The sequence below is a fragment of the Centroberyx affinis genome, unplaced genomic scaffold (assembly GCF_046629955.1).
Source record: "Centroberyx affinis isolate AG114_WGS23_722 - 3 ecotype Tasmania unplaced genomic scaffold, CSIRO-AGI_Caff_v1 ptg002631l_1, whole genome shotgun sequence".
Taxonomy (NCBI): Eukaryota; Metazoa; Chordata; class Actinopteri; order Beryciformes; family Berycidae; genus Centroberyx; species Centroberyx affinis.
The window spans coordinates 273826-299553 of record NW_027280825.1 but is presented as its reverse complement, the minus strand read 5'-3'; the positions used below and the strand labels follow the sequence as shown (position 1 = coordinate 299553).

Here is a 25728-nt window from a genome sequence, read left to right as displayed (position 1 = left end):
AAACTACCATTCAACAGCTAGAAATATAATGGATGACAGGGGTGGGGACAGTTGTAACACTGTTGAAAAAAGTGTTACTGTGACTCGTTGTAGTCTAGCTTATAACAAAAAAAAACACAAGAAAAATAACTCAGAAAATTAACTCATAATAAATCAAACAAAAGGAATTCAAATAACATTCTTGGACTCATTTACAAGCTCATCTACATTACTAAACGGCTCTATAAAAGGTAAGTAATCCTAACACATTACTTTAGAATGCATCAAACAAACAAAAGAAACATTCCTACAAAAAAAGAAAACCCTTCCACTTGGTTTGGCCCAGTGATGTCAGCATGACATCACCAATACCATAAAAATCAGGAAATGCTCCCAAACAGTAGTCCCGCATGGTGGGTCTGAACAAAGGAACAAACAATTAAACAAAATTCCAACTTGCCCCATAATAAAAGTAACTGAAACTAACTTATGGCTGTGTGTTTGCTTTAACCTACTCATGTGCTTTGATGTGAACTGTAACATAATGCTAACACATACAAACCCGGGATAGTAAGTGATGCAATGTTACAATGTACTGTGTACTGTGTACTGTGTAAGGGACAAGTGGTGAGTAAAGGACAGTTCTCACCCACTTTGTCACACTCGTTTATTATAACAGTTATGTGATGGAACACCACATTTCAAGTCAGTTAAGTTTTAATTGACTTAAGATTTGAGTTTAATTAACTGAGATTTCAGTTAATTTTGTTAAAAAGACAACCCATACATGCATGCACAGTTAAGAGATCTTAAAATAGTTTAGTTCAAAAAGGATCAGTGTAGTCAAAGACACACACACACACACACAGTGACTGACAGTCATCAAATTATATAGTGTGGGTTCAATTTTTGCTTCTTGCAACTTACCCCAGCTAGTGTTAAACCTCACCCCGGTATTGGGGTAGGTTATAACAATGGAACTCCTTCTATTTGACATCAATTCATGAAGTGTGTGATATTATGATAGAGCCACAGGGGCCGAGACAAAATTCGTTACAATCATCCCCGGTCTCCCCTCCATTTTTAATCAGACATCATCTAGTTTGCAAAAATCCCAAAACAAACACCGCCAACAAGTTCAATTTCACCTCTTTGTCGGACACGAACGCATTAAAAATGAAACTCCAAAATAATCCTGTGATTTGTGATCTTGCGTGTCAACAGAACACGACGGAGATATACTGCGGCGAAACCGGATTGCAGAACAAATCAAGCCTTCGATTAATTCCCGTGAATGTAGCGACTCATACGGATTAATGTATTATGCTTTTATGAAAAAGGCTTTCGGGCTCTTTCGTTCCCACTCCACGATTAATTACGAGGCCTATTTGTTTTTGCTCCCTTTTTGTTTAGTTATGCTATCTGCCTAAAAAAAAAAAAAAAGAGTTTTTTCTGGTTTTATTTGCAGTTTGGTGCGTATTACTTTGTCTTTGCCCGTGGTAATGTCAAACGGCCGGATATTCACTCGGAATGTGGTTTATGTTGGATGCAACGATATAAGGGATGACAACTCAAACATGAGAAATTCAAATAAATAAAACTCAAACTGATGCATTGTTTTTTACAACCCCCGTGCCCTTTAGCGTGGTCTCCGGATGTGTGTGTGTGTGTGTGTGTGTGAGAGAGAGAGATAGAGGGAACGAGGGAGAGAGGGAGTGAATCATTCTCTCACTCCCCAGTATCCTCTGTGTGAGCTCTCTTGCGGCGTAGCCAGACTTCAGTGGACACCACTCATGCATACAGCACATGAATAGGGGTGTGTGTGTGTGTGTGTGTGTGTGTGTGTGTGTGTGTGTGTGTGTGTGTGTGTGTGTGTGTGGCCTGGCCTGGCCTAAGAGGACAAAGCGCACAGAGGGATGAGAAGAGATGAGACACCTTCTTCATAGGTGGGGTTAGAGGAGGTGATCTATGAATTACAATTAGGCTCTGTGAATGAATGCACATGGCAGGCCAGAGCTCACATTATGGGATATCACTTCACCTCTCCCCTCGTGTGTAGTGGAAACTGTATTATGCAACATACAAACACATGACCATTACATGTCAAAATCAATTACAAGTATGTTAAGGAGTATTACCAATATTATTTCGTTTGGATAATCTATTTACATGTGTGGTGATGTGGGTGTATCCCTTTACTTTTTTTGACCATTGTATTTTTTCTGTATAATCCTTTATAATTCTTTATATAATATTGTTTATTTATTTATCTTGAGTATACACACTGTGTTTCTCTTATAGGCGTCCAGGCTATATGTTGTGTTTCAGTTGTTGTGTTTGGTCTATAAACATAAAACTTGGGTACATATATGCACATATGTTGAGCATGTATGTATATATAATATTCTCAGCTAGGTATGCATGCAAGTGCCTGTGGGTGTGTATGGGTGTTGTAAGTCTATGCATACCTGTTAACTGTGCCTTATATACTATTTCTATTTTTGTATGACCTGGTGCACATTTTGTATTTTCTACAAATTCCAATAAACAAAGTTGTGAAAAAAAAAAAAAATCAATTACAAGTTACTGGTGTGAGCAAATGTATTTCATTCAAATACATGTCATTTGTAGTTTCAAATACAAAAGTACATACATTGAAACATGAACATTTGATCCATACATTCTAATTAGCATTTGCCTTTAGGTGTCCTTTTGACAACAAGTAATAAATCAAGCATGAAGCCCCAAACAGCTGTCTTGCATAATAGTAAAAGGAGAAAAAACTAAACCTGTTATCTTTTTGCCTCTTAATGAACATGTTTAATGAGCATAGTTTTTAACAAGTCTCTGTTTTCTCTGTTTATTTTTTGTTGATTTTAATACTTATATACTAAGTTATACTATGAACTTAGATTTCAACAGTTTGCAAATCACTGTTTATGATTGATTGATTGATTGATTGATTGATTTACATGTCATACACTTAAGGTGCCCAGCCCACATGGACTTACATAATAACTACATAATGACTCATGCAGTCACAGCTGGCACATGCATCAGCAGTCAAAACACACACACACATAACAAGTTTCATTCCTTTGATCTCACACCCAATCTGTTTAAAAAAGCTGTCAACAGTATTTATTTCACAATCATCATGTTTATTGAGGTGAGCACACTGCTGTCTCTTTTTTGGTATAATTAATTACTTCATGTTAACTAATCTTTTCCCTTTTTTGTGTTGTTTTCTCTCTTTATTCCTTTACTCTGCTTTTCCTTTTCTTTTTGGTTTCTTTTAATATTATTTTACTTATTTTTTACTTTTCCCCCTATTTATTTAACAGTATTACTTTACCTATTAATTTGTTTATATTGTTTTGTTCTTTATAAACTTTTTTGTGGGTTTCATTATACTACATTGTAATTATGTATGATTTTTATTAAGGGAGACACTCCATAAGCCCCTCTGGGTTTCTTTGGTCTTCCTTTCACATGCTCTTTATGATGTTGCTATACATTATGGATATTTTGTTTGAATTACTCTTTTGTGCTAAATAAAAAAAAAAAAAGTTCTGTGTAACAAACAGTCAAAATGCAGGATGTATCTCAAAACTTATGGAAATCAAAATATTCAATCTCCCCATTTCATTCAGTTTTACATATTCTAAAAAAAGTCATTGAAGTAATTTAAATACAACAGTTCTTCATTTTGTTTTTTTTTACTCAGGTCAAAGACAAATGACCAAATACTCACAAATAATGAAAATACGTATTTCAACTAATTCATGTAATTTAAATACTGCCCATCTCTAATGTAAATGGTTCAACTCTGTATGTGGCTTATATGCACTGATCATCCATATGACTTGTGTAACATGTTCTGTGAGCAGCTGACTGAAGATTAAGACACATAACAACAGCAGAGAACAACAACAACAATATTTATATAGCACTTCTCAAAGTTACAAAGTGCTTAACAAACAGACAATAAAAAAATGGTAAAAAAAAAACAAATTTTTTTTGGTGGAAAAAATATATATAAAATAAAGAAAATAAATAAAGGTGTACATGACCAAGTTGACTTTAAGAGTCAAGTTTATCTGTGCTCCATGGAAAACATATTAAAATGTATATATTTCCCTGTGCTATGACCAAAAACAAAGCAGAAAAACAAACAAAATAATAATTTTGTGGAATTTTTTGATGGTATTAAAATAATAATAATAATAATAATAATAATAATAATAATATAAAACAATAAAATTAAAATAAAATATTGATTAAAAAAAATAAAGATGTCCACGTCCAACTCAGCTTTAAGGATCAGGTTTAACAAAAACAAATCTGTGATTATGCTGCCCATTATTTTGACAGTTATGTAGTAGCTACATACACTTTTATACAGCACATTTACAGTATGCATATTATTGAGTATGGTGGGGGATAAATAGTATAGAAAAAAACTTTGTAATTAGAGAACAAAGTATGTTCTTTGCAAGGTTAGACTTCTGGTAGTCCTGATGATCTGAATAATATACTTAGACAGCAAAGCAAGTAGACAGCAAAGTCCCTCTGTCACTCCCTTCATGCAGCTGTTTTTTATTAATTAAATTATGAATCAGAAACGTCTTTACAAACACAGAAACAAAATAGAGATTAATAAAAACATAGAAAAAAGAAGACATAATAAAAAAAATATCCATAACATCAAAATAACAATAAATACATAGAATCAAAAATACAGAAAGAAATCTTCCTTGAGCTTTTTTCCTTGAGTTGTCTTCTCTGTGATGTGGTGACGTCACCCTCTGTGTATATGGATATTGTAGTCCTTTTTTGTATTAGTTGCCACCAAGTATTTGTCGGAAGAACTACAATACCCACAATGCTTAGCGTCGCTGTTGACAATCCACCGGTCCATGTACCATACACGCCTGACAAGTAGTCATTCTATAACGCGCTAAGGAAAGTGTTGAAATGTGAGTTATCACAATGGCTAACAGATAATGCAAATTATTCCTCCTTCCTGATGTTGTGTTATTGTATATTGTCAATTCTTCACGGTTCTTTAATAGTACGACGTGGCAGCCAGACTAACTAGCTAACGTGAGCTAGCAAGACAATCTGCCTCTAGCATAACACTGTCACTAGCTAAGTTAGCTAGCTAACAGGTTTACTTCGTATTTTCATCTCAGCAAAACGCTCTTGCCGCAAAGTCAATGGCAACAGTGAATGTGTAAAATGACTAATGTGGTAAAGTTAGTAACAAAAGAGTTACACATACTAATCATGACCCAGGAAGCCACTCTGTTTAGCACAAACGTTAATGTCACTTTAACTTTGTAGTTTACTCGGTGGGGAGGTGTTTTTACCTACTTATTTTCATAGGAGTAATGAAGTGTCTTTTAATGTGTTGTATTCAGAAAAAGTGGCAAAGAGAAGCTTTTTTACTTTTTGCAACAATAGCAGTTACATGTAGCCTAGCACCGCTACGTGGCTTGCCCTATGGAGTGAAGTGTACGCCGAACTCCATTCAAAAATCTGTCAGTTTCATGCTGCCTTGCTTATCGGCATAGCAACATACCTGGTAGAAGATGACTTAAGGCCGTTTACGAATTGATAGGACCAACTATTCAGTTCGGCATACATCCTAAATACCAAGCAGCCTTTATTTGAGTAAGATTTCAACGTTTAGAAACGGTTTCACTGCTATTCACACAATCCTCTTCCACCAAAATACCTTGTGATGGGCGATAGCGAGGATTGTGAACCAGTCTTACAAGTTGAGCTTTTATTGAAATAAAGTGTTGCTTGGTTGATGATATGTGGGGTTACTTCAATTTCTGTTCAAATGTGCCAGTAAGCAAGGCAGCATTACTCTCAGCTTTTTGTATGGAGTATGGCGTGACGTATTAGGGCTACATATAGTCCTAACATTAGTAGCATTCATTTCTTGATGCTCATGTTGAAAAGCAATGCTTTACAGAAACCTCACAGCAATCACTATTGTTTGTGTCTGTCTGTCTGTCAGTCATTGTGGAGCACCAGCCTATGGACCAGGGCATCGGAGAACAATGTCTCCTCCACGGCTCACCGGTGCACTGCGTTCCTTCTCCAACGTCAGCAAGAAGGACGACTTCACTGAACAATACGATCTGAGGGTGAGGCCAACTTTCATTTCAGAGCAGGAGTTGTTTGTGGCTTTTTATTTATTGGAAGGTCTGTGCCAAAGGTAATGTCTTTGATATATTATTGTGTTGCGGTGATTCCAAAATTTCGACTTCAGTGCAATACTTTAATTATTAATAAGGCTAATATCTAATCAGTGGTGGAAGAAGTACTCTGATCCTTTACTTAGGTAAAAGTACCAATACAGCAATGTAAAAATACTCCATTACAAGTAAAAGTCCTGCATGAAAAATCCTACTTAAGTAAAAGTACATAAGTATTAGCAGCAAAATGTAGTTAAAGTATTAAAGTAAAAGTAGTGGTTTGGTCCCTCTGACTGATATTTTATTATATATGACATCATTAGATTATTAATACTGAAGCATCAGTGTGTAAGCAGCATGTTACTGTTGTAGCTGCTGGAGGTGGAGCTAGTTTGAACTACTTTATATACAGTTAGCTAGTTTAGTCCAGTGGTTCCCAACCTAGGGGTCGGGCCCCTCCAAAGGGTCACCAGATAAATCTGAGGGGTCGTGAGATGATTAATGGGAGGGGAAAGAAGAAAAAACAAAGTTCGGATACACAAATCTGTTTTCAGTTTTTGGACTTTTTCTCTAATCTTTGATTTTTGCTGAAATATTGGATCATTTGAACATTTATTGAAATGAAACCATGTGAGGTTTAGAGGGAAAAATCACTATTTGGTGGAGCTGTTAACAACTCATAGACATCTGAAATGTGACCCGACTACACACTGCTTTTTGTAAGACGTCAAAAGCCAAAAAGGTTGGAAACCACTGGTTTCATCTTTAGTACAAGTACAAGTATCTCAAAATTGTACTTAAGTACAGTACTTGAGTAAATGTACTTAGTTACTTTCCACCACTGTATCTAATAATTGTATTAATAATCTTATTTCCATTGGTAAAAATAGGCAAGTAAGTAAAACAAAGGAAGGAAATTAACTGCTACAGTTTGACTCCTGGAAATGCCTCAGTTTCAGACACCTCTCTCATGTGTGTTGGGGTAAAATACTGACAGCAAACTAAACTAGAAGGCACTTGAAAGCGAAAACCACCAACAGCTGAACAATTCAACAACTTGGTGTTACAACCAAAGTAGGGCTGCACCGATCAGTCGGCCCGCAATCGAAATCCGCCGATATTCACTCTAAATATGAGATCAGAGAATTTCAGTATTTCTTAGTATAGGCCAATAAGGACAACATGAAGGTGTCTTAAGGGAATAGTTCACCCAAAAATGAAACTTTGGTCATTATCTACTCACCCTCATGTCGGTGAAGTTTGTATATCCACCTAACACACAGCGAGTCCATGTCAGCCTTCTGCCGGTGATCCAAAAAGGGCAAAAATGACCGGACTATTACTCCTAACAGCTCCAGCAGCATAAGTGTTCTGAAGCCAAACGATTACGCTGTGGGTCCAAATGTCTCATTTTCCCCTAGATTTTCTGCACTTGTTCTGCACCGCGCCAACCATCCCTACGTACAGTAGCAGCAAGCCTATGCTGCCTTCAAATGCTGTCGGGAATAGTGCAATTTCAGGCAGAAAAAAGTACTTGAATACACATCGACTGCTAAACTCGGAAGACCGAGCTTAGGAGGAGCACATGAAGGAAGCAAGACTCTCCCACCAGACCGCTGTAGGGCCAGGTATACTGCCAGCCTAAGAAGGTTATACTGAGGAAGTTAAATGGTTTTCAGTTTGTGGAACCTGTTGTCTCCTGAATCAGGATACAGACATGGACAGGAGCAGGTAACTGACTCATCTGATGTGACAGAGTAGTAAAATGTCAGTATTCTGTGGTTTAGGTAATTCATGACGCATGAGCACAGCTTATGTGTACAGTGTAGAGAATAGTAAGAATAGCCGATGACGGTGTGACCTATTCATGACTAAGGCTTTCTGAGAGATGAATGAATCGTTGAATACAAAACCTGCTGAATTACATTTTAATCCCATCAGATGTCTGCTCTGTCTTTTAACAAAAGCAAGGACACAGGAGGCAGCTTTCTGCTTTGCCTGTTTGGCTTTTATTTTGAATGCCGAAATAATGAGCGGAATACACCATAAATTTGGCAACACTGGTGCTTGGATAAACATGGAGAGTTATTCTCCCTGATACGGTTGGGCAGTATCCTTGTATTACTGTATACCAGCAGGGTGTTTGAAAATGTTCAAGGTGTCATATTCAGTGTCATGATATAATATGTTCTGTTTTCTATCAAGATATCACATTGTGCTTGCTGTCCACTTTCCTTTGTGTATAAATGTGCCACAGTAGCTGTGGATGGAGCGCAAATTACATCGTTCTCCCCTCAGGCAAGTGCCAACTAACTTTGAAGCAAAATGTAGTTAAAGTATTAAAGTAAAAGTAGTGGTTTGGTCCCTCTGACTGATATTTTATTATATATGACATCTTTAGATTATTAATACTGAAGCATCAGTGTGTAAGCAGCATGTTACTGTTGTAGCTGCTGGAGGTGGAGCTAGTTTGAACTACTTTATATACAGTTAGCTACTTTAGTCCAGTGGTTCTCAACCTAGGGGTCGGGCCCCTCCAAAGGGTCACCAGATAAATCTGAGGGGTCGTGAGATGATTAATGGGAGAGGAAAGAAGAAAAAACAAAGTTCTGATACACAAATCTGTTTTCAGTTTTTGGACTTTTTCTCTAATCTTTGATATAATATGTTCTGTTTTCTATCAAGATATCACATTGTGCTTGCTGTCCACTTTCCTTTGTGTATAAATGTTCCACAGTAGCTGTGGATGGAGCGCAAATTACACCGTTCTCCCCTCAGGCAAGCGCCAACTAACTTTGAAGCAGCCACCCTGAGGGCAAGGTGAGGGAAAGAAAAAAAAAAAGGGAAATGCTGCTGCAGCTTTTTGGCAGTTTTCCGGCGTCAAGTTGGATGATATAAAACCAGCTGATTTGGATCAAGTTGAATGCTAAAATATTTTAGCCCGGGACATTATTTTCACAGTACTGTGACAAAAATTGCACATATCCCGGTAAAATATGGAGATGATATCGTGATATGAAAATACAGCTATTTCCCAAGTTTCAACGCTCCAGCCCACCCCTTGCTTGTCGGGGTATTGATTGTTTTTGCAGCCTAATAAGAAAAAAAGAATACACAATAGCAGTCACAATAATAACAAATCAGTCTACACTCAGCAAAAGCTTAGAAATGGAACCGTTAAAGCATCTAATTGAAGAAAAGGACTTTCTAAAGCATTTAGCGGAGCATCTGAGCTTTTTTTTCTTTTCCTAAAATGCATTGACAGTCCCTGAATACACTACATAGGGGCTGGTCCATGTTGTCCATTACAACCTCTATGGAGTCTGGAGTTGCACCAAAATGGAAGCCAGCTTTCTTAACAATTACGATTTTTGTCATTTTCAGTCAGACTGCCTTCCCAACATACTAAAAAGATCACAGAAAAAGAACACCAGCCAGAATACTTTGGTAGAATGGATTCAAGAGCTTTTGGTGAACATCAGATGATCTCTGATCCTACCACCTGCTCTCTTTCATATATTTTCTTTTTGCTTTTTCGGCATTTTATATGCTTCCCACATGTACCGTCTTTTTTTTTTTTTTTTTTTCAAATCGGTGTGTCTCATGTCTCTTACCTCTTCCCGAGACTCGAAATGAAATTGGGAGCGGTCGTCAGCTGGCCACCTTTGCCCCGCTCACCCCCCCCAGTTAAATCCTCGGAGCGTAAAAACTGCTGCTCCAGGGAAACGAGGGCCGGGGTCACTCACGAGATTATCTTAGAGCTCGAGTTAAAATGCTTAGTTTTAGAAGACATAGAAGTGCTGATTGTAATGGAGTCATTGTGTTAACACTTCTCCTGGCCCCCGAGGCTGAACTTTCTGACCTGATGAGATTTAATACCCCGCTGCATTAAAGGGAAAATCGTTTTTTTTTTTTAGATCCTCTCACTATTCAACCAAATCCTATACTGCACTGATATATGGGTGTTTGATGCGGAATGGTTGTGTGTCCAATCAGAGGTCAAAAAACTCATTTAATGTTGTTTTACAAAAGTACAGGTGTCCAAACCGGTACAGTATACAAAAACGGCATCATTTACACTGACTTTCCACAAAACTGCAGTCATAGGTGCATATACAGTATAACATGGTAAAAAAAGTCATGCACAATAACAAAAGCTTGCTGTAAAATCCCACATCTGTTCCTGATCAAGTTGACTGAACTAAACCAAGTCATGAAAACTGATCACTATGTACATGTGACAGTGTAAAATGTTTTATTTCTGCTACTGAACCTGACAAATGAAGTACTTGAAGTGCTAAAAAGAGAACATGCTGTCCACATGTATGAAAATTCATAGCAGTATTGTGCAGCCATTTAACAGTATCCCAAAAAAGGCATCAGAAACAAAGTGTAACCACTATGGGTTTTCTGGTATATATAAGATTGTAAGGAACACATTGTCATGGGGTACATGGGAAACAAACAAACCAAAAAATCCTTGTCAACCACCCATATGTCTTTGATTCGTACACTATCTGCACACCAGCCAATGAAAGCATAGCTGAGGAAAGTTCCTCCTTGATCCATTCAGGGGAAATTGCTCCAAATTAGCTTTTTTTCCACCTAAAAGCATCATTTAACTTTGTATTTTGTGAGAGAAATCAATTAGTCTGAAGGTGTATTTGATTAAATATCACCAGATTCAGCACAGTCCATATGTCATCACACATTTTTGCCAATGCCATATAGACCTGATTAATGATCAGCTTATTAATTAATAATCCTGTTTACTTGGATGTGATGTCTGCTTTCTGGCTCCCTAGTTGATCAGCTGCCTTCATCTGTTCTATGGAGAATACAGTAACGTCAGTTAACTTATAGCATATTGCATGCATACAGAGAAGCACTGCTTACACAACAACATGATTTATTAAAAGAAATGCCAGAATATGTTGTCTTACCATCGTAAAAAGATTCAGATAGATATACTATATGTATATCACCATACATCACTGTATGACAGCAAACAACAAAACAGTGCAAGCTTATCATGATTAACCATTGTGTGATGTGTAGTGAATTTCATTTGAACATGTGAGGAATATGTGAACAGTTGCAGCTAAGATATGAAGATTAATAGTTACATTTACATTTTCACTATTATACATTTTTACATCCTTTTATTAATTATATACTGCTCAATGAAGAACAGACATGATTTTTACCACAGCATATACCTGTCTACTGTCTACTATCAAACTACATAGTTTGATAGTTAATCAATTAATTAGCATGCCTTAAAGTAGAAACAATGAACATAGAAGACTTTATTAGGTGTAACGGCTTAATTATCCATGAACAAGGCAAAATATTATTCATTTTGGACATTTAATATTTTTAATACATTTTCTTTTTTAAATGGACAGTTTCAAACTGATAAAGCCAATTTCCCTCTTCTTCACATTGCTTGCCTTATCTAAAAACCTATAATTAGCGTGAGGGACATTTACACGCAGATAATTGACAATTTTAAACATAATTAAGAAGAAACAGTCCCACTTTGCTGTGAACGTGTGGGTCCATTATCTAAAATGTACCTTATGAGGCTATTTAATTAGCCTGTTTGTAACCTATGAAATGGACAAAAACAATCGACAAAATGCAATGTTAATTGTGCAATGAACAGTTATTTCTGGAAAGTGGTCCAGCCATCAAGAATACTTGCTCAGCACCGGCACTGATCAGATCATCCACTGGTAGGACTCATGCAGACATACAATAACTTTCAGCAGCACCAGAGCAAATTGGAATAGACTTCAGTATTAGGAATGCGTTGTAAATCAAAGTCACACAGACGTTTATAGGACAGAGTTTTGGTAACCTGTCATTCTGCCAGGTTAGAGATTATAGTGGCGGTGGGTAGTCAATACCATTTAAGAGCTCCTTTGCTTCTAAAAAAAATCCTGTGTCTTGTTATTTGGACATATCGGATGTAATAATAGAGTTTATAAATATACTAAAATAAGCCGTACAAAGAGTTCCAGCACCTAACATAAGCAGTTGCTGAGGAATTACCATTTCTTACTGTTTGCTGAAATTATTTGTCTCATTGCACAGTAAGGTTACCATGCACACAAGTATGTGAGCACCTGCTCGTCGAGCATCTCATTCCGAAATCATGGGCGTTACTATGCTGTTGGTTCCCCCCTTTGCTGCTATGACAGCCTCCACTCTTCTGGGAAGGCTTTCCGCTAGATGTTGGAACATTCCTACGGGGATTTGCTTCCTTTCAGCCACAAGAGCATTAGTTAGGTCGGGCACTGATGTTGGGCGGTTAGGCCCGGCTCGGCAGTCTGTGTTCCAATTCATCCCAAAGGTGTTCGATGAGGTTGAGGTTGAGGTCAGGGCTCTGTGCAGGCCAGTCAAATTTCTTCCACACCGATGTCGACAAAGCGTTTCTGTCTGGATGTCGCTGTGGGCATGGGGCCATTGTGATGCTGAAGCAGGAAAGGGCCTTCCCCAAACTATTGCCACAAAGTTGGAAGCACACAGTTGTTTAGAATGTCATTGTATGCTGTAGTGTTAAGATTTCCCATCACCGGAACTAAGGTGCCCAAACCATGAATAACAGCCTCAGACCATTATTCCTCCTCCACCAAACTTTAGAGTTGGCATTATGCAGTCGGGCAGGTAGCGTTCTCCTGGCGTCCGCCAAACCCAGATTCACCTGTCGGACTGCCAGATGGTGAAGCGTGATTCATCACTCCAAAGAACGTGTTTCCACTGCTCCAGAGTCCAATTCAGCACTTGGTGGTCCTGTTCTGTGAGCTTGTGTGGCACCACTTCGTGCCTGAGCTGTTGTTCCTCCTAGACGTTTCCACTTCACAATAACAGCACTTACAGTTGAGTGGGGCAGCTCTAGCACGAACTGACTTGTTGGAAAGGTGGCATCCTATGACGGTGCCGTGTTGAAAGTCACTGAGCTCTTCAGTACAGGCCATTCTACTGCCAATGTTTGTCTATGGAGATTGCGTGGCTGTGTGCTTGACTTTATATACCTGTCAGCAAAGGGTGTTGCTGAAATAGCCGAATCCACTAATTAGAAGGGTTGTCCACATACTTTTGGCCATGTAGTTTATGTAGTGATGCCTTGTCATTATTTTGTATGAGCTTTTCACAGTACATAGTGTTTGTATGTGTTTTATCTAGATTTTGAACACCCTCGTATTATAAGTGTTTTTTTTGGGTTTTTTTTGTGAATGTGATATAAATTACAATATATGCGGGCAGAGCTTTTTGTATATATTTTTCAGCACTGTTCAAAAAAAATGAGCTAAGATGCTAAAGCTTAGGCAATTGATTTGTTGCTCAGGCATTCTGCACAGCACAATACATTGTTTAGGATGCTCTCTGAAAGACCTTTTCTTAAAAAAAAATCGTTGCCATTCGTGATTTAGAAATTGCAGTAGTCGATACTTTTGATTTTGATAGCTCCACTTTCCTCATAATCACTAGTATGAGGTAGGGTTTGAAAATGGATGGATGGCATTTTCATGCCAAAAAAAGAAAAGAGAAATCCAATAATTCAGCGTTTTGAAAGAAAGGTTTTGGTGGCAGTATGGAAAACCCTCTGAAGCAGCATTAGACCATGGCACGCGAAAACCACTACTACTACTACTACTTGGAATCTGATGGTGTGTGGAATCTGGTCAAAATGTCTTTGAATCAATTCAGGTTAAGAGCTTCCCATAGACAACCAGTGTATTATTGATCAATTCTACAATAACTAGAAGGGCACTCGGAGAGCGCAGACCTCCGCCAAGGTTCGTGCTATTATTGCTTGTTCGTGAGTCGGATCCGGAGCCGCTCCAAAATTGAATGGGTTCTTCCTTGGCCCATGCTACACCCTTCCATGAAGTTTCATGAAAATCGGCCCAGTAGTTTTTCCATAATCCTGCTAACAGACAAACAAACAGACAAACAAACAAACGGCACCGAAAACATAACCTCCTTGGCGGAGGTAAATATGTAATCAGTCAAACTGCATCATATCAAAGGTAGATGACAGTGACTGCACCATATCTGATTATACATCCAATATACCGGTTTGCAAGTATATACTTTAGTGTGAATGGACAATTGACATATCTGTGATTCATTTTCATATCATTTTTTTTTCTCCCTCTGACTCATGTTAGACAAAGCGTCTGAAGCGACAGGAGCTGTTTGCCAGAGAGGGCCTGACATGGCAGAAGATCGTCCATTTCTGCACTCAGCATCAGGACAAGGTTGAGCAGCAGGCCGCCACTCAGGAACTGAAGAGCATCCTTCTGGCAGCCAAACAGATTGGTAATTAACTCCTCAGCCTCAAAACACGTTGTCATTTATATCAATCTAATTTCATTTGTTTGAGGAGGAATGATCAAAAGAAAGTAGGGAATAACAGAATGCTGTTATCTTTTTTTAGACTGCTTGTCGAAGATTGCTAATTATGAGACACTTAATCAGCAGCTGAAAAGATTTTTAGCTGTGACCGTCGGTCGGCCCCAGAAATTTCTCAAAACTTTTCTGCTTGTAGGCCATTGTGGGACACAGCTATAAGGAGTCTGAGCTTGACTGCTACATCACTTTGGTGGTAAAGAATAGGTTTGCCACACCAGAGATCCTGGATTCTAATTTCGACTGTGTCAATTTAGTGCCAAGCTGGTGCCAAGTGCTTGTTTCTTAGAAGGTAGTTGAAAAACTCTCTCTTAAAGGGGCAGTAAGTAATCTCTGACCTCTATCAAACTCTATCGGCAACCAGTAGGAATTGTGACAGCACTGATAGAATTTGCCCCCTACACAAGTCTCTGGCATTGCCACCCATCCCCTTGAGGTACGGAAGCCTGTAATTGACACAAACAGTAACTAATTAGAGCAGTGATCCAACAGAAACATCCAGTGAAGAGGCAGTATATCATGCTAAATAATGCTGAAAAAAATAATTGCTTTTTGGCTTAAGAACGAGGCTTTTAGCCTTCAAAGCTGAAATGTGTTGGAATTGTAGGACCATCCTGCATCCTTGAGCAGTAAAAATGCATGCGGGTGGTTGGGTAGGTGAGTAGGAGGGATTGAAATTCCAATGGGTGTGGAGTGCAGAAACAGTACGGGTCGGAGAGTGAGTTTTGAAAGCCAGACATCTCAGCGCCTGGCCAAGAAATCTTTGAGTCATTGCTACTGACCAACAACATACAGTATATTATGGTCATTTTGTGCTACAGGGCAGCAAAAATCGTACTTATTTCCCCTTTAACCTATGATTGAATATAAATGGTGAAGTAAGGAGAGTGGGGTTGACCAGTATGCAGCCTCAAACTCTAGAACTCTTGCTCTCACAACAGGGTTCAAACTCTACCCAGTGATCACTGACACCTCCAGAGATGTGACATACAAGGTGACACACCATCAGCTGTCATTGCAGCAACTGTACAAGAATGACGTTTAACTGCTTCTGATGTGCCTGATAAATGGCTTCGATCAAAATCCCTGAGAGTCCCTCCTAAGTCGTACAGCGGTGCTCGCAAGGTCCTCTCCCAATGCTCTTATTACTATTCTGATCCAGTCTGCGGGGCCGGGGTGGGGGGTGGAGGGGAAACAGCAGGGTGAGGATTTGAACGTGGCAGGATTCCCGTTCCCTTTCTAATCCCGCCGCATCCATAACGAATATTAGAGCTCCAGAGTGGGGCTGCGGAAGAGATGGAGGTCTGAAGGACAGAAGGCTTCTCCATAGTTCTTACAGATAAACATCCACATGTATATGCTGGATCATGAGCTCAAGGAATGCTAGTCAAGGCTGATAGAGCCTCTGTAAAAGGCTCATGTGTATGAATCCTGATTAATCTCTGACTCCTTAGAGTTCAGGAACAACGCAGGGCTAAATGCGTTTATAAAACAGCGTGTTCTTATTTGAAAATGCTGGTCAGCAAATGAAAATATAGACATACTTAAACCACTCTTGGATGCCATGCTGAACACGCTAGACTACCCTCTTCTCACCCTCATGTGTTTGCCGAACTTTTCATGAGTCATTTATGGGTGCACTTTCATGAAAGCCCGCCATTGTTTTCATTTAATTTTCTTTTCTCTCCATTCACAGCGATATTTTTCCTCTCATTCACCAGTCAAGAGTAACACAATATTTGTTGTTTTCGCGATGCTCTCAACCACTTTTTGTGCTGAACTTGCCCTCAGCCTATGTGAGTAGATCCAAATAAAGAGAAGCTCTTAAGCACACTCTGAAGAGGATGAAAGCAGCCATTCTGCTCTGCTACGTGCGGCGGAGACTGAGATGCTTTTAGACCATTTTAATTGGTTTAAATCCTTTTCATCTGCTCTGGCTTCTCTCTGCCTCTCCAACCTCCTTTCCTGTGTTCTCTCTCTATCTTTTTGACATTTTTTTTCCTCTAATTGGACAATTACTCTGTATTTCTTTTGTTAAGCCCAGTTCTAGTTAAGCATGAATTGTTTGGAATATTATTTAAATGAGGTGCAGGGACATATCTATTTTAAATAGTGAGCTCTTGCTGTAGCCTGTACTGCTCAGAGGAACTGACGGTGCTACTCTCGAGTTACGTATAGTGCACAGATCATATGTAACGGCAACACAAAATAACATTGCTTTCTAGATGCCACTAATGATATCAGAAATGATGATGGTGATTGTTGCAGCAATTATCCTCATTAAAATGATGACCAGTACAACCTAGGCTCTAATGGTCTCTCGAAATGGAAGTCATAATTTCTGCAATAATGATTATTACAACCATGATATGAATGACTAAAAACCTCGTTTCTGTCTTGTCTGACAGTGGGAACAGAAAATGGCCAGGAGACCTTTGAAAGCGCCGCGGTCTTTCTGTTTGAGACCTTCCACAACAAAGACCACGTGGGCACCGAGGAGACCCGGGCCATCAAGCAGATGTTCGGCCCCTTCCCTTCGTCCGCGGCCGAGGCCTCCTGTGCCGCTGTGGCTCGGCTGGTGGCTCCGCTCGGAGAGTCCCAGGTGGAAGACTTCGTGCGGGTCCAGAGCTCCTGTCGAACCCCCCAACGAGGCTCCACCTTCGGACGCAACATCGCCTTCTCCTACGACTGCTACACCCTGGACCCCCTGGAGAACCTGCCGTGGGATGGGGGCCTCGAGGAGAATGTGAGCCTGGACTTTATCAACTTCTTAAACAACCACCAGGGTGCGAGGAGATTTGGCGGTGAGGCAGAAGGGCCCAGCGCGGGAGGGTCTGCTCAGAGTAGTGAGGATGGAGCCATCCTTAGGACGGAGGTGGAGAAGTACCTGGATGGAGGCAACATGATCTCTTCTAGCCCAGAGGAGCTGTGCACCTCCCTGTTCGAGATGCTGGCCTCACCTAAGAGTGACGATGAGCTGCAGAATGAGGTTTGTGTTTCACTGAAAAGATAAGATACTCTATGCTATAAATTGGTCTCGCAAAGCTCCCCTAACACAGGTTTTAGAAAGAGGGGTGTAAGCTGGACTTGGTATTTCAGTAACAAAGTTTGACCTGTCCCGCTGGTAAGCTTAGTATCTTAGCGTTGCTCTTGATTTTACAACCTTGACCTTCAACAATGGGCCTCTTGGGTTTCATCCAGATGCTGGATCTACCAGGGCCTGGCTTTTAGGCCAAGTCATCCTTGGCCTTTACGTTTAGACTGTTTTGGACATTTTGAACTTCTGCATGGCTTTGACCTTAACTTCACTGGAAATAAAGACCCTCTAGAGTCCTTAGGGAATATTTACAACTCTTAAATGCTATACACACAAAGGGAAGGTTAAACAAATATAAAGACAATAGTGTCTCTATCTGATTACTTAATATTTTAGAGGACAGAAAGACTGTTGAACTACAGAGGATTTGAGATGAGATAACTTTAATGCTCCTCGTGGGGAAATTGGGTCATTACAGCAGCAAATAGTAATAGGATTCAGCGAAGAACAATATATAATAAACAGAAGAAAAATAGAATATAAACAGATATAGCAAATGGGGTTTCTATAAAAAACACAACTGACAATTTCAACACGTTGAGTAGAATGTACTATGTGAAAGAAAAGTATGGGAGAAAGTATGGATTGCAGGGTTATGAGGGTGTGCAAAATGGCAGCTGTAAAACATACTGATGCAAAGAAAGAATCAATGCAGAATATATATGATATGAAAATATACTGAAAACATGAAATGCATGCAGTATAATTTGGTGGAAACATCAAAATACCAATATATGCCTATATGCAGTGTATAACAATGACAAGGATATGGGTATATGAAAACAGATGTGAATTTACAGCAAATGTGCATCATATTCATATTAGCATGTCTGTAGAGGGCCATACATATGCAAAGTGTCTAGGAGTGCATATGGGTAAAAAACTATCCAACTTATAAAACAAATTCACTTTGCAGATGCAGATCATATATATAGAGAATGTGCCAATTTAGATATACATTATTAGCTGTCCCCTTGTCAAAACTCGGGATTGAGGTACAGAAAACAAGGAACATTTTTAACGTGTATATATTTTAACATAAATCATTTCCTTAATTTCCTTTGATTTCTTGGTATTAAACTGAAGCCTAGTTATTAGCCACACACTTACTCCAGCCAACGAACTTGTCAACCCAATCACGATAGCTAGTCTCATCATCTTCAAGCAATCCAACAATTGCATTGTCGTCTGCAAACTTAATCATTAAATGATCAGAGCAGTTACTTCTGCAGTCGTTTGTATACAGGGAAAATAAAACTGGTGAAATAGTGCTGCCTTGTGGAGCCCCAGTGTTGGTGACAATACAATCTCGGAACCCATCGTCTATCGGTCTGACGAGGATTAGACTCTGGGGGCGACGGGCAATATTTCGGGGTTTTCTGGTGTAGCCAGCGGACATCCGGGCCAAGACTTCCTCTTCCATGCGCCGGTCATTGTTTACAGTCCGATTAGCGACTCGAGACGCGAGAATGGAGTCGGAGTCGAGAGACGACGTCTCATATGCAGATATCTGTTTATAGAGATTAGCCGAAATGTCGTCTGGACCTAAAACTACAAAAAGTATCGATGTAGATGTCTCTCAACTCCAGAGAACAACAGAGCTAAAGCATTCAGAATTTCGGTAACACTTTATAATAACCATCATTAATAAATGGTAAATTGATAGTTAATTAAACTTTAGTTAATAGTTATTTTACTGTTAACAAACAATGAAATGATCATTAATAATGTTTACTAATTATTAGTAATGCTATAATTTATGTTATTTTATCATTAGTTTGTGTAATATAAAATCATTTGTTTATAAATTATATATTGTATCATAGCTTTTTACCCTTTTTACCGTCTCTTATCAGCTATGATACAATATATAATTTATAAACAAATGATTTTATATTACACAAACTAATGATAAAATAACATAAATTATAGCATAACTAATAATTAGTAAACATTATTAATGATCATTTCATTGTTTGTTAACAGTAAAATAACTATTAACTAAAGTTTAATTAACTATCAATTTACCATTTATTAATGATGGTTATTATAAAGTGTTACCAGAATTTCTCGTGACAGCAGATGGTGGAAGAAGTGAATGGCAGTTCCAATATGTAAAGACACCAGGACGGGGAGGCACGAAGCAACGGGGTATATGGGAAATGTGGTCTTCATGTTGAGAAACACTAGCAGTAACAATACCGCTGGCGTCAGATAGAGCCTACCCATCGCCTCCACCGTGGTCTCATTTGTTCACAGTAATTTTACCAAGGTGGTACCTTGACCATTGACTGTGGTGTTTTTGTCAGTTTGTTCGTACGTCCATCCGTCATGCACAATGTCTCGAACGCGACTAATCGGATTTTGACGAAACTTTGGGCGTCATTGTGTCATTGCTCCGTTCTGGCACTTTCAGAGTTACACTGATTGGCCTAAACGGGGCATCACAGTGTTTATTAACTTGTTTGTTCATATGGTGCGCGATATCAGACTCCACTGGTCAGATTTTGATGAAACTTGGGGACTGTATTTCAGCATTTAAAATACTGATTGGCCCAAGGGGGGTGCTACTATTAAAAGTCAAAACAAGGAAACGTATTCGTCACTGATTGGCTCAGGCGGAGACTGCATCATTCGTGGGGGCGACATGTTTGCTGTTGCCTTGGTCAATTTTGTCTCCATGCACTTCCCAGAGATCACCTGTCAATCAAACAGCGTGTCCAGTACTGTGACGTCTTTTTCCTTGGATTTTCTGTTGATGAAGTTTGTGTTCCTGTAGGTGGCGCTCTTTTCGTTGTCCGTTTCAGCCATGGTGGCTATCGCTGCTGCGCTCATGCTAATTACTCTGTTCTTCTTCTGTTTATTTCAAATAAACCGAAATGTACAAGGCATCGGTTTTTCCTGGGAGAGACCAACCAGATACCAGGTGTGAAGAACGGCAAATGTAAAGGCTTTCATGAGCTGGCTGTGGGTTGTGTCAGTCGATGATAGAGAGTAGAGAGTAGCAAAAAAGACAGAATATGAAAATGTTGCAGATTATTACTGTAATATGATTTGAAAGGTAGCCTTCTGTTTCTCTGCCTCTCCATCCTCCTGTGTGTGTGTGCAAGAGAGAGAGAACAGAGAGAGTGAGAGAGTGAGAGAATGTAAAGGTCAGGATTAGGGCGCCCCCTGTAGGCACCACTGTTGTGGCTTGCCCTGTTGAAACATCCAGCAATTATTTGTCATCCATTACATTCACTTATGAATTAGGAAAGTGCTACATCATTCTGTCCCCCTGCATGTCCTTCCCTCTTTCATTCCCCACCTTCCTTTTACCTGAAGGCTTTTATATTGTCTATCTCTCACTGGCAGCTCTCTCTCTCTCTCTCTCTCTGTCTGTCTTTCTTTGTTTTGTTTTACCCTCTCCTTCTGTTCTCTCTCTCTCTCTCTCTCCACTCACCTTTCTACCAATTTCTCCACAGCAGAAGCAGTATTGTACTACCTGGGCTGGCTACAATCTGTTTTAATGTTCGTCACGTAGTTGACATTTGGAAGCGAACTCTACCACTGACATCTTTAGATGTAGAATGCCCTTTGTGTGTGTGAGTGTGTGTATGAGTGTGTGTGTGTGTGTGCGTGTGCGCGCGTGCATAGACTCTCCACGCTTCTCCCTCTGTGTGACTCCAAAGTCAACAGCAAAGTTTAAAGGCTCTGCACTCAGTGCCATTAAGCCTGACAGTAGAGAGAACCTGCGTCTTATTATTTCTCATTTGTGGTCCTGGAATGATGACATTTTGTGGCAGTAGCTGTGCTTGGAGTGGGGGGTGGGTGGAGCACAATGGAAAGCCATTTGATTATATCCAGCAGCTGATTGGAAAGGTAATTTCACACCGCAGCGTGACAGCAGAGCCTCGCTTAACGGATCGCGAGGCAGACAGCGCTGTGACAGAGGGCTTCAAAATGCCATATTGAAAACATACAGGAAGTGTTAGAAGGGGAGGAGTTGAGTTTGACGCCCCATTGGAACTGGATTACTTTTACTATGGGAGGTCCTATGGCTGCAATTCAGACTCGGTGCTGGTAAGGCACGCGGCAACGTCCTTCAGCCGAGGTAAAAACTACGTGAGACAAGGTCCTCGTATCGTGACTCGTGCCACGTGGGCGCGTAGCTGAGTCGGGGCGGTGCAGGGGAGAATATTTAAATGACCCCTCTCTCGCTCCTGCCAACTGGGTCGCCACATTTTTTTAACATTTGTACGTTTTTGCGGGTTGGCATTCTCAACAGGCCAGTCGCATTCCTACGGTGGCCCTGAGGGTCAAAACACAACAACATTTCACAAAACGCAACGACATTTCACAAAACACAACGACATTTCACAAAACACAACAACATTTCAGAAAACACAATATTTCAGAAAACACGACATTTCAGAAAACACAACGACATTTCACAAAACACAACATTTCACAAAACACGACATTTCACAAAACACAACAACATTTCACAAAACACAACAGTTCAGAAAACATGACATTTCACAAAACACAACATTTCACAAAACACAACATTTCACAAAATATAACATTTCACAAAACACATTTCACAAAACACAACAGTTCAGAAAACACGACATTTCACAAAACACAACAGTTCAGAAAACACGACATTTCACAAAACACAACAGTTCAGAAAACACGACATTTCACAAAACACAACAGTTCAGAAAACACGACATTTCACAAAACACAACATTTCACAAAACACGACATTTCACAAAACACAACAACATTTCACAAAACACAACAGTTCAGAAAACATGACATTTCACAAAACACAACATTTCACAAAACACAACATTTCACAAAACACATTTCACAAAACACAACAGTTCAGAAAACACGACATTTCACAAAACACAACAGTTCAGAAAACACGACATTTCACAAAACACAACATTTCACAAAACACAACAACATTTCACAAAACACAACGTGTGTTTTGTGAAATGTGTTTTGACCCTCAGGGCCACCGTACATTCCCTTTAGAGAAGCACTTACCTTTCATTTCGAGAAATTTAAATTTTCTATAGGCCTAAAGAGAACCATAGCGCAGATCAAATAGGCCTAAAAGCTGTGCCACATATCCAATAAGATAGACTTTTATTAATTAGAATATTATATGGACTTCCAACAGGCTTTACTTCTATTAGTACTAGCAATCATTTTCCATCTGTGACACTAGACTTTAAATGTAGCCATCTACCCACTTACCACATGCTGCCATACAGGAAATGCTCGTCGCTAGATATGCTTGTCGGTGCTGTTGGCTGATGCATTTGCACTGAGGTCAAAAACAGTTGGCAAAAAAATAGTAGAAGCCTAAAAGTAGGGCTGGAATATGGTGTACTTTCTCCTGTCAATCAATCATCATCACTTATATTGGCAGTTCCCAATGTGTTCGTCCGTTTCAGGGGACAAACACAGATAAACACACGCACACGCACACATACACACACACACACAGTAGGCGTGATGACTTGAATTGTACCGTAGCTTATAAATGGTTAAATACTTAAATATATAACACACACACTTATTTTTTTTCCTATCTGCCATTTTTTAGTTTAGCAAATTAGTTTGCATTGTGTTTGAAAAACGAAATTCATAACAGCTTACCTGTACGCTGATAAAGTATAGCAGTAAATACAGGGAGGAAGGCAGTGCAAAAGTCAATTAACTTTATTCAAACAATGTGGCGCTGTCTCCCAAAATATGCTCCGTATTGTTCACAATGTTGCATACTGGACAACAGCAACAGGGCTTTGGTCCCAACGAAAGTAAACTCATAAATAAGTTTGGGATTTTTTAGGGTTTTACAGTTGCGGCGGGGTGTTCTTTTGTCAAGGCAGCTGTCTATGCTTGTCAACATAAGATATTTGACAGTAACCAAATATCAAGGTAATTAAATCGGCAAAAAAAATCATCAGCGATTTTCCACTGGCGATGAATTCAGTCTGTCGCCAATCCACAATGTATTCGTCCAATCGCCTAACCCTACTGTACATGTGTTCTGACAATCTGCTGGCCATCAAAACATAATGCATTATTACATTATGGAGATGTCAGTTCGAACTGTATTGCTATTATCATTTGACTTGTATCGGTATTTTGCTGCAGGTTTTTTGCTTTCCAGACTTTTGTGGAATTGCAGAAATGGCGGATTCACCATGAAACTAAATTGAATACAAATCCATATAATGCTTTAGTGTTCCTGTCTCCCCTCACTGTAAAAATCAACTCATCTTTATCCATTTATCAACTCATCTTTATCCATTAACACAATGTATATAGATGTGTTTGTCAATTTCAACTTAAAAGTGCTAGTTATGAGCTTCATGACTTAAAATCATGAGTTCGCATCTTGCAACTTAAAATTATGAGTTGAAAGAACGCCTTATAAAGCATTCACTAAACTCAACACTGTTAGTTTATTAGCAGACTTCCCAGTATGCATTGCGTTCGGTTTAACTCTCCAGAAACTCTTCCTTCTTCTGGTTTGAATGAAGTTACAGGATAGAGACTTATGTATGTATGTTTGATGAATCATTGGTCAATTTCTGATTAAAAATAAAAAAACATGATAAAATCTACTTTCTATCTTATGTATGTGGGAATTCACAATCAAGTAAGTTTCTCTCTGATGCACATGGCAAGTACAATCCACTGTGTGTATTGCAGCTGCATACTATATGCTGAGCTGTGTATTAATCATATAGATACAAGAGGAACTCAAACTTAAACCTAGCAAACCTTCTGAAAAATAAATAACACTGGAATTTCAGTTCATCAATTAATGCATTCAACTTGGAAACATGAATCAGCATGACTAGACATTTGTTGATTGAACTTATTGTCTTAAGTTCACTCAGGTAGCTTTTCTACATTAGAATAACTAACTAATGATCTTTGATCTAACTATTCAGTACTGCTTCAGTCAACTCACAATTTTAAGGCAGCAAGGAAACTTCTGTTTTTAAGTTGAACCGCCTCAATATTTTTTGCTGTGTACTGAAAGAGAATGGAGACTAGGCTGATAATAGCTGCAGAAACTCAAACACAGCTGAGCGTCGTATCACAGATGGAGGACCTTAGGATACGGACACTTGAAATCCTGACCCGTAGGCGAGCGGATGAGGAGTTCTCCTCGGTCCACGGCTCTTTGAGTCGAGCTCGCCCCGCAGGACGGTCAGCCGTACAGGATTCATCTGAAGGAGAGACTCTGCCTCTCAGTCCCGGCGGAGTCCTCACCTCATCCTCTCCTATTCAATCAACTCCCAAGGACAGAATTCACGAGAGCCCATAAAAAAAAATTCTCTTTGGGCAGGTGAAAACACACACTCTGCACACACACACACACACACACACTCAATAAACAAACTATAATAAAAAAAAAGAGACGTTCACAGGGACCGATAGAAGTTTAGAACAGATATAAAAGAGACCACCGAGAGAAACAAAGATAACCCCAACAAAGGCGATGGCTGACCTGACATCAAAGTGCTTCTGTTGTTTTAGTCCCCCGCTGCGCTGACTATTGCCTTCCCGAGGGAGGACGCACCGAAAGAGCAAACCATACCTCCATCCGCAGAAACACAACCCCTGAAGAAAAAAAAAATATATATATCACCAAGCGTCGAATGCTTTGTTACAGTCGTTATAGTCAGGTCCGCTATATCAGTGATTCTCAACCTTTTTTCATATCGAGGACCCCTAATTTAGTCCACATTAGGGCCACAGACCCCCATTTGATGAGATTTTGTCCCAAATCTGAGAATATTTTTATTGTTAGATATGATTTTGTCCAGAATTCCATGACTGTCTGTATTGTAGGTAGAGAGATAACAGTGAAACTATGATCAAAACAGTCATTCTTCTACATTCTCTAATTGTGTGTATCTTCTTGTAAATGAAATAACGGTGAAGTTTAACAATTCATCACTTTGCTGGGGACCGCCTGGAGCCTTCCCAAGGACCCCT

General features: G+C 39.4%; 1 protein-coding gene across 1 annotated transcript in view; it reads left to right on the top strand.

Annotated features, from left to right (window-relative positions):
- The first annotated feature begins 4890 nt into the window (after positions 1 to 4890).
- Positions 4891 to 25728, top strand: part of ascc3 (activating signal cointegrator 1 complex subunit 3) — a 144259-nt gene continuing 123421 nt past the window's right edge. Inside the window, 4 exon segments of the mRNA XM_071534812.1 lie at positions 4891 to 4958; positions 6011 to 6179; positions 14411 to 14522; positions 17021 to 17601. Of these exon segments, the coding sequence (XP_071390913.1) occupies positions 6054 to 6179; positions 14411 to 14522; positions 17021 to 17601 (819 nt within the window). The 5' untranslated portion in view covers positions 4891 to 4958; positions 6011 to 6053.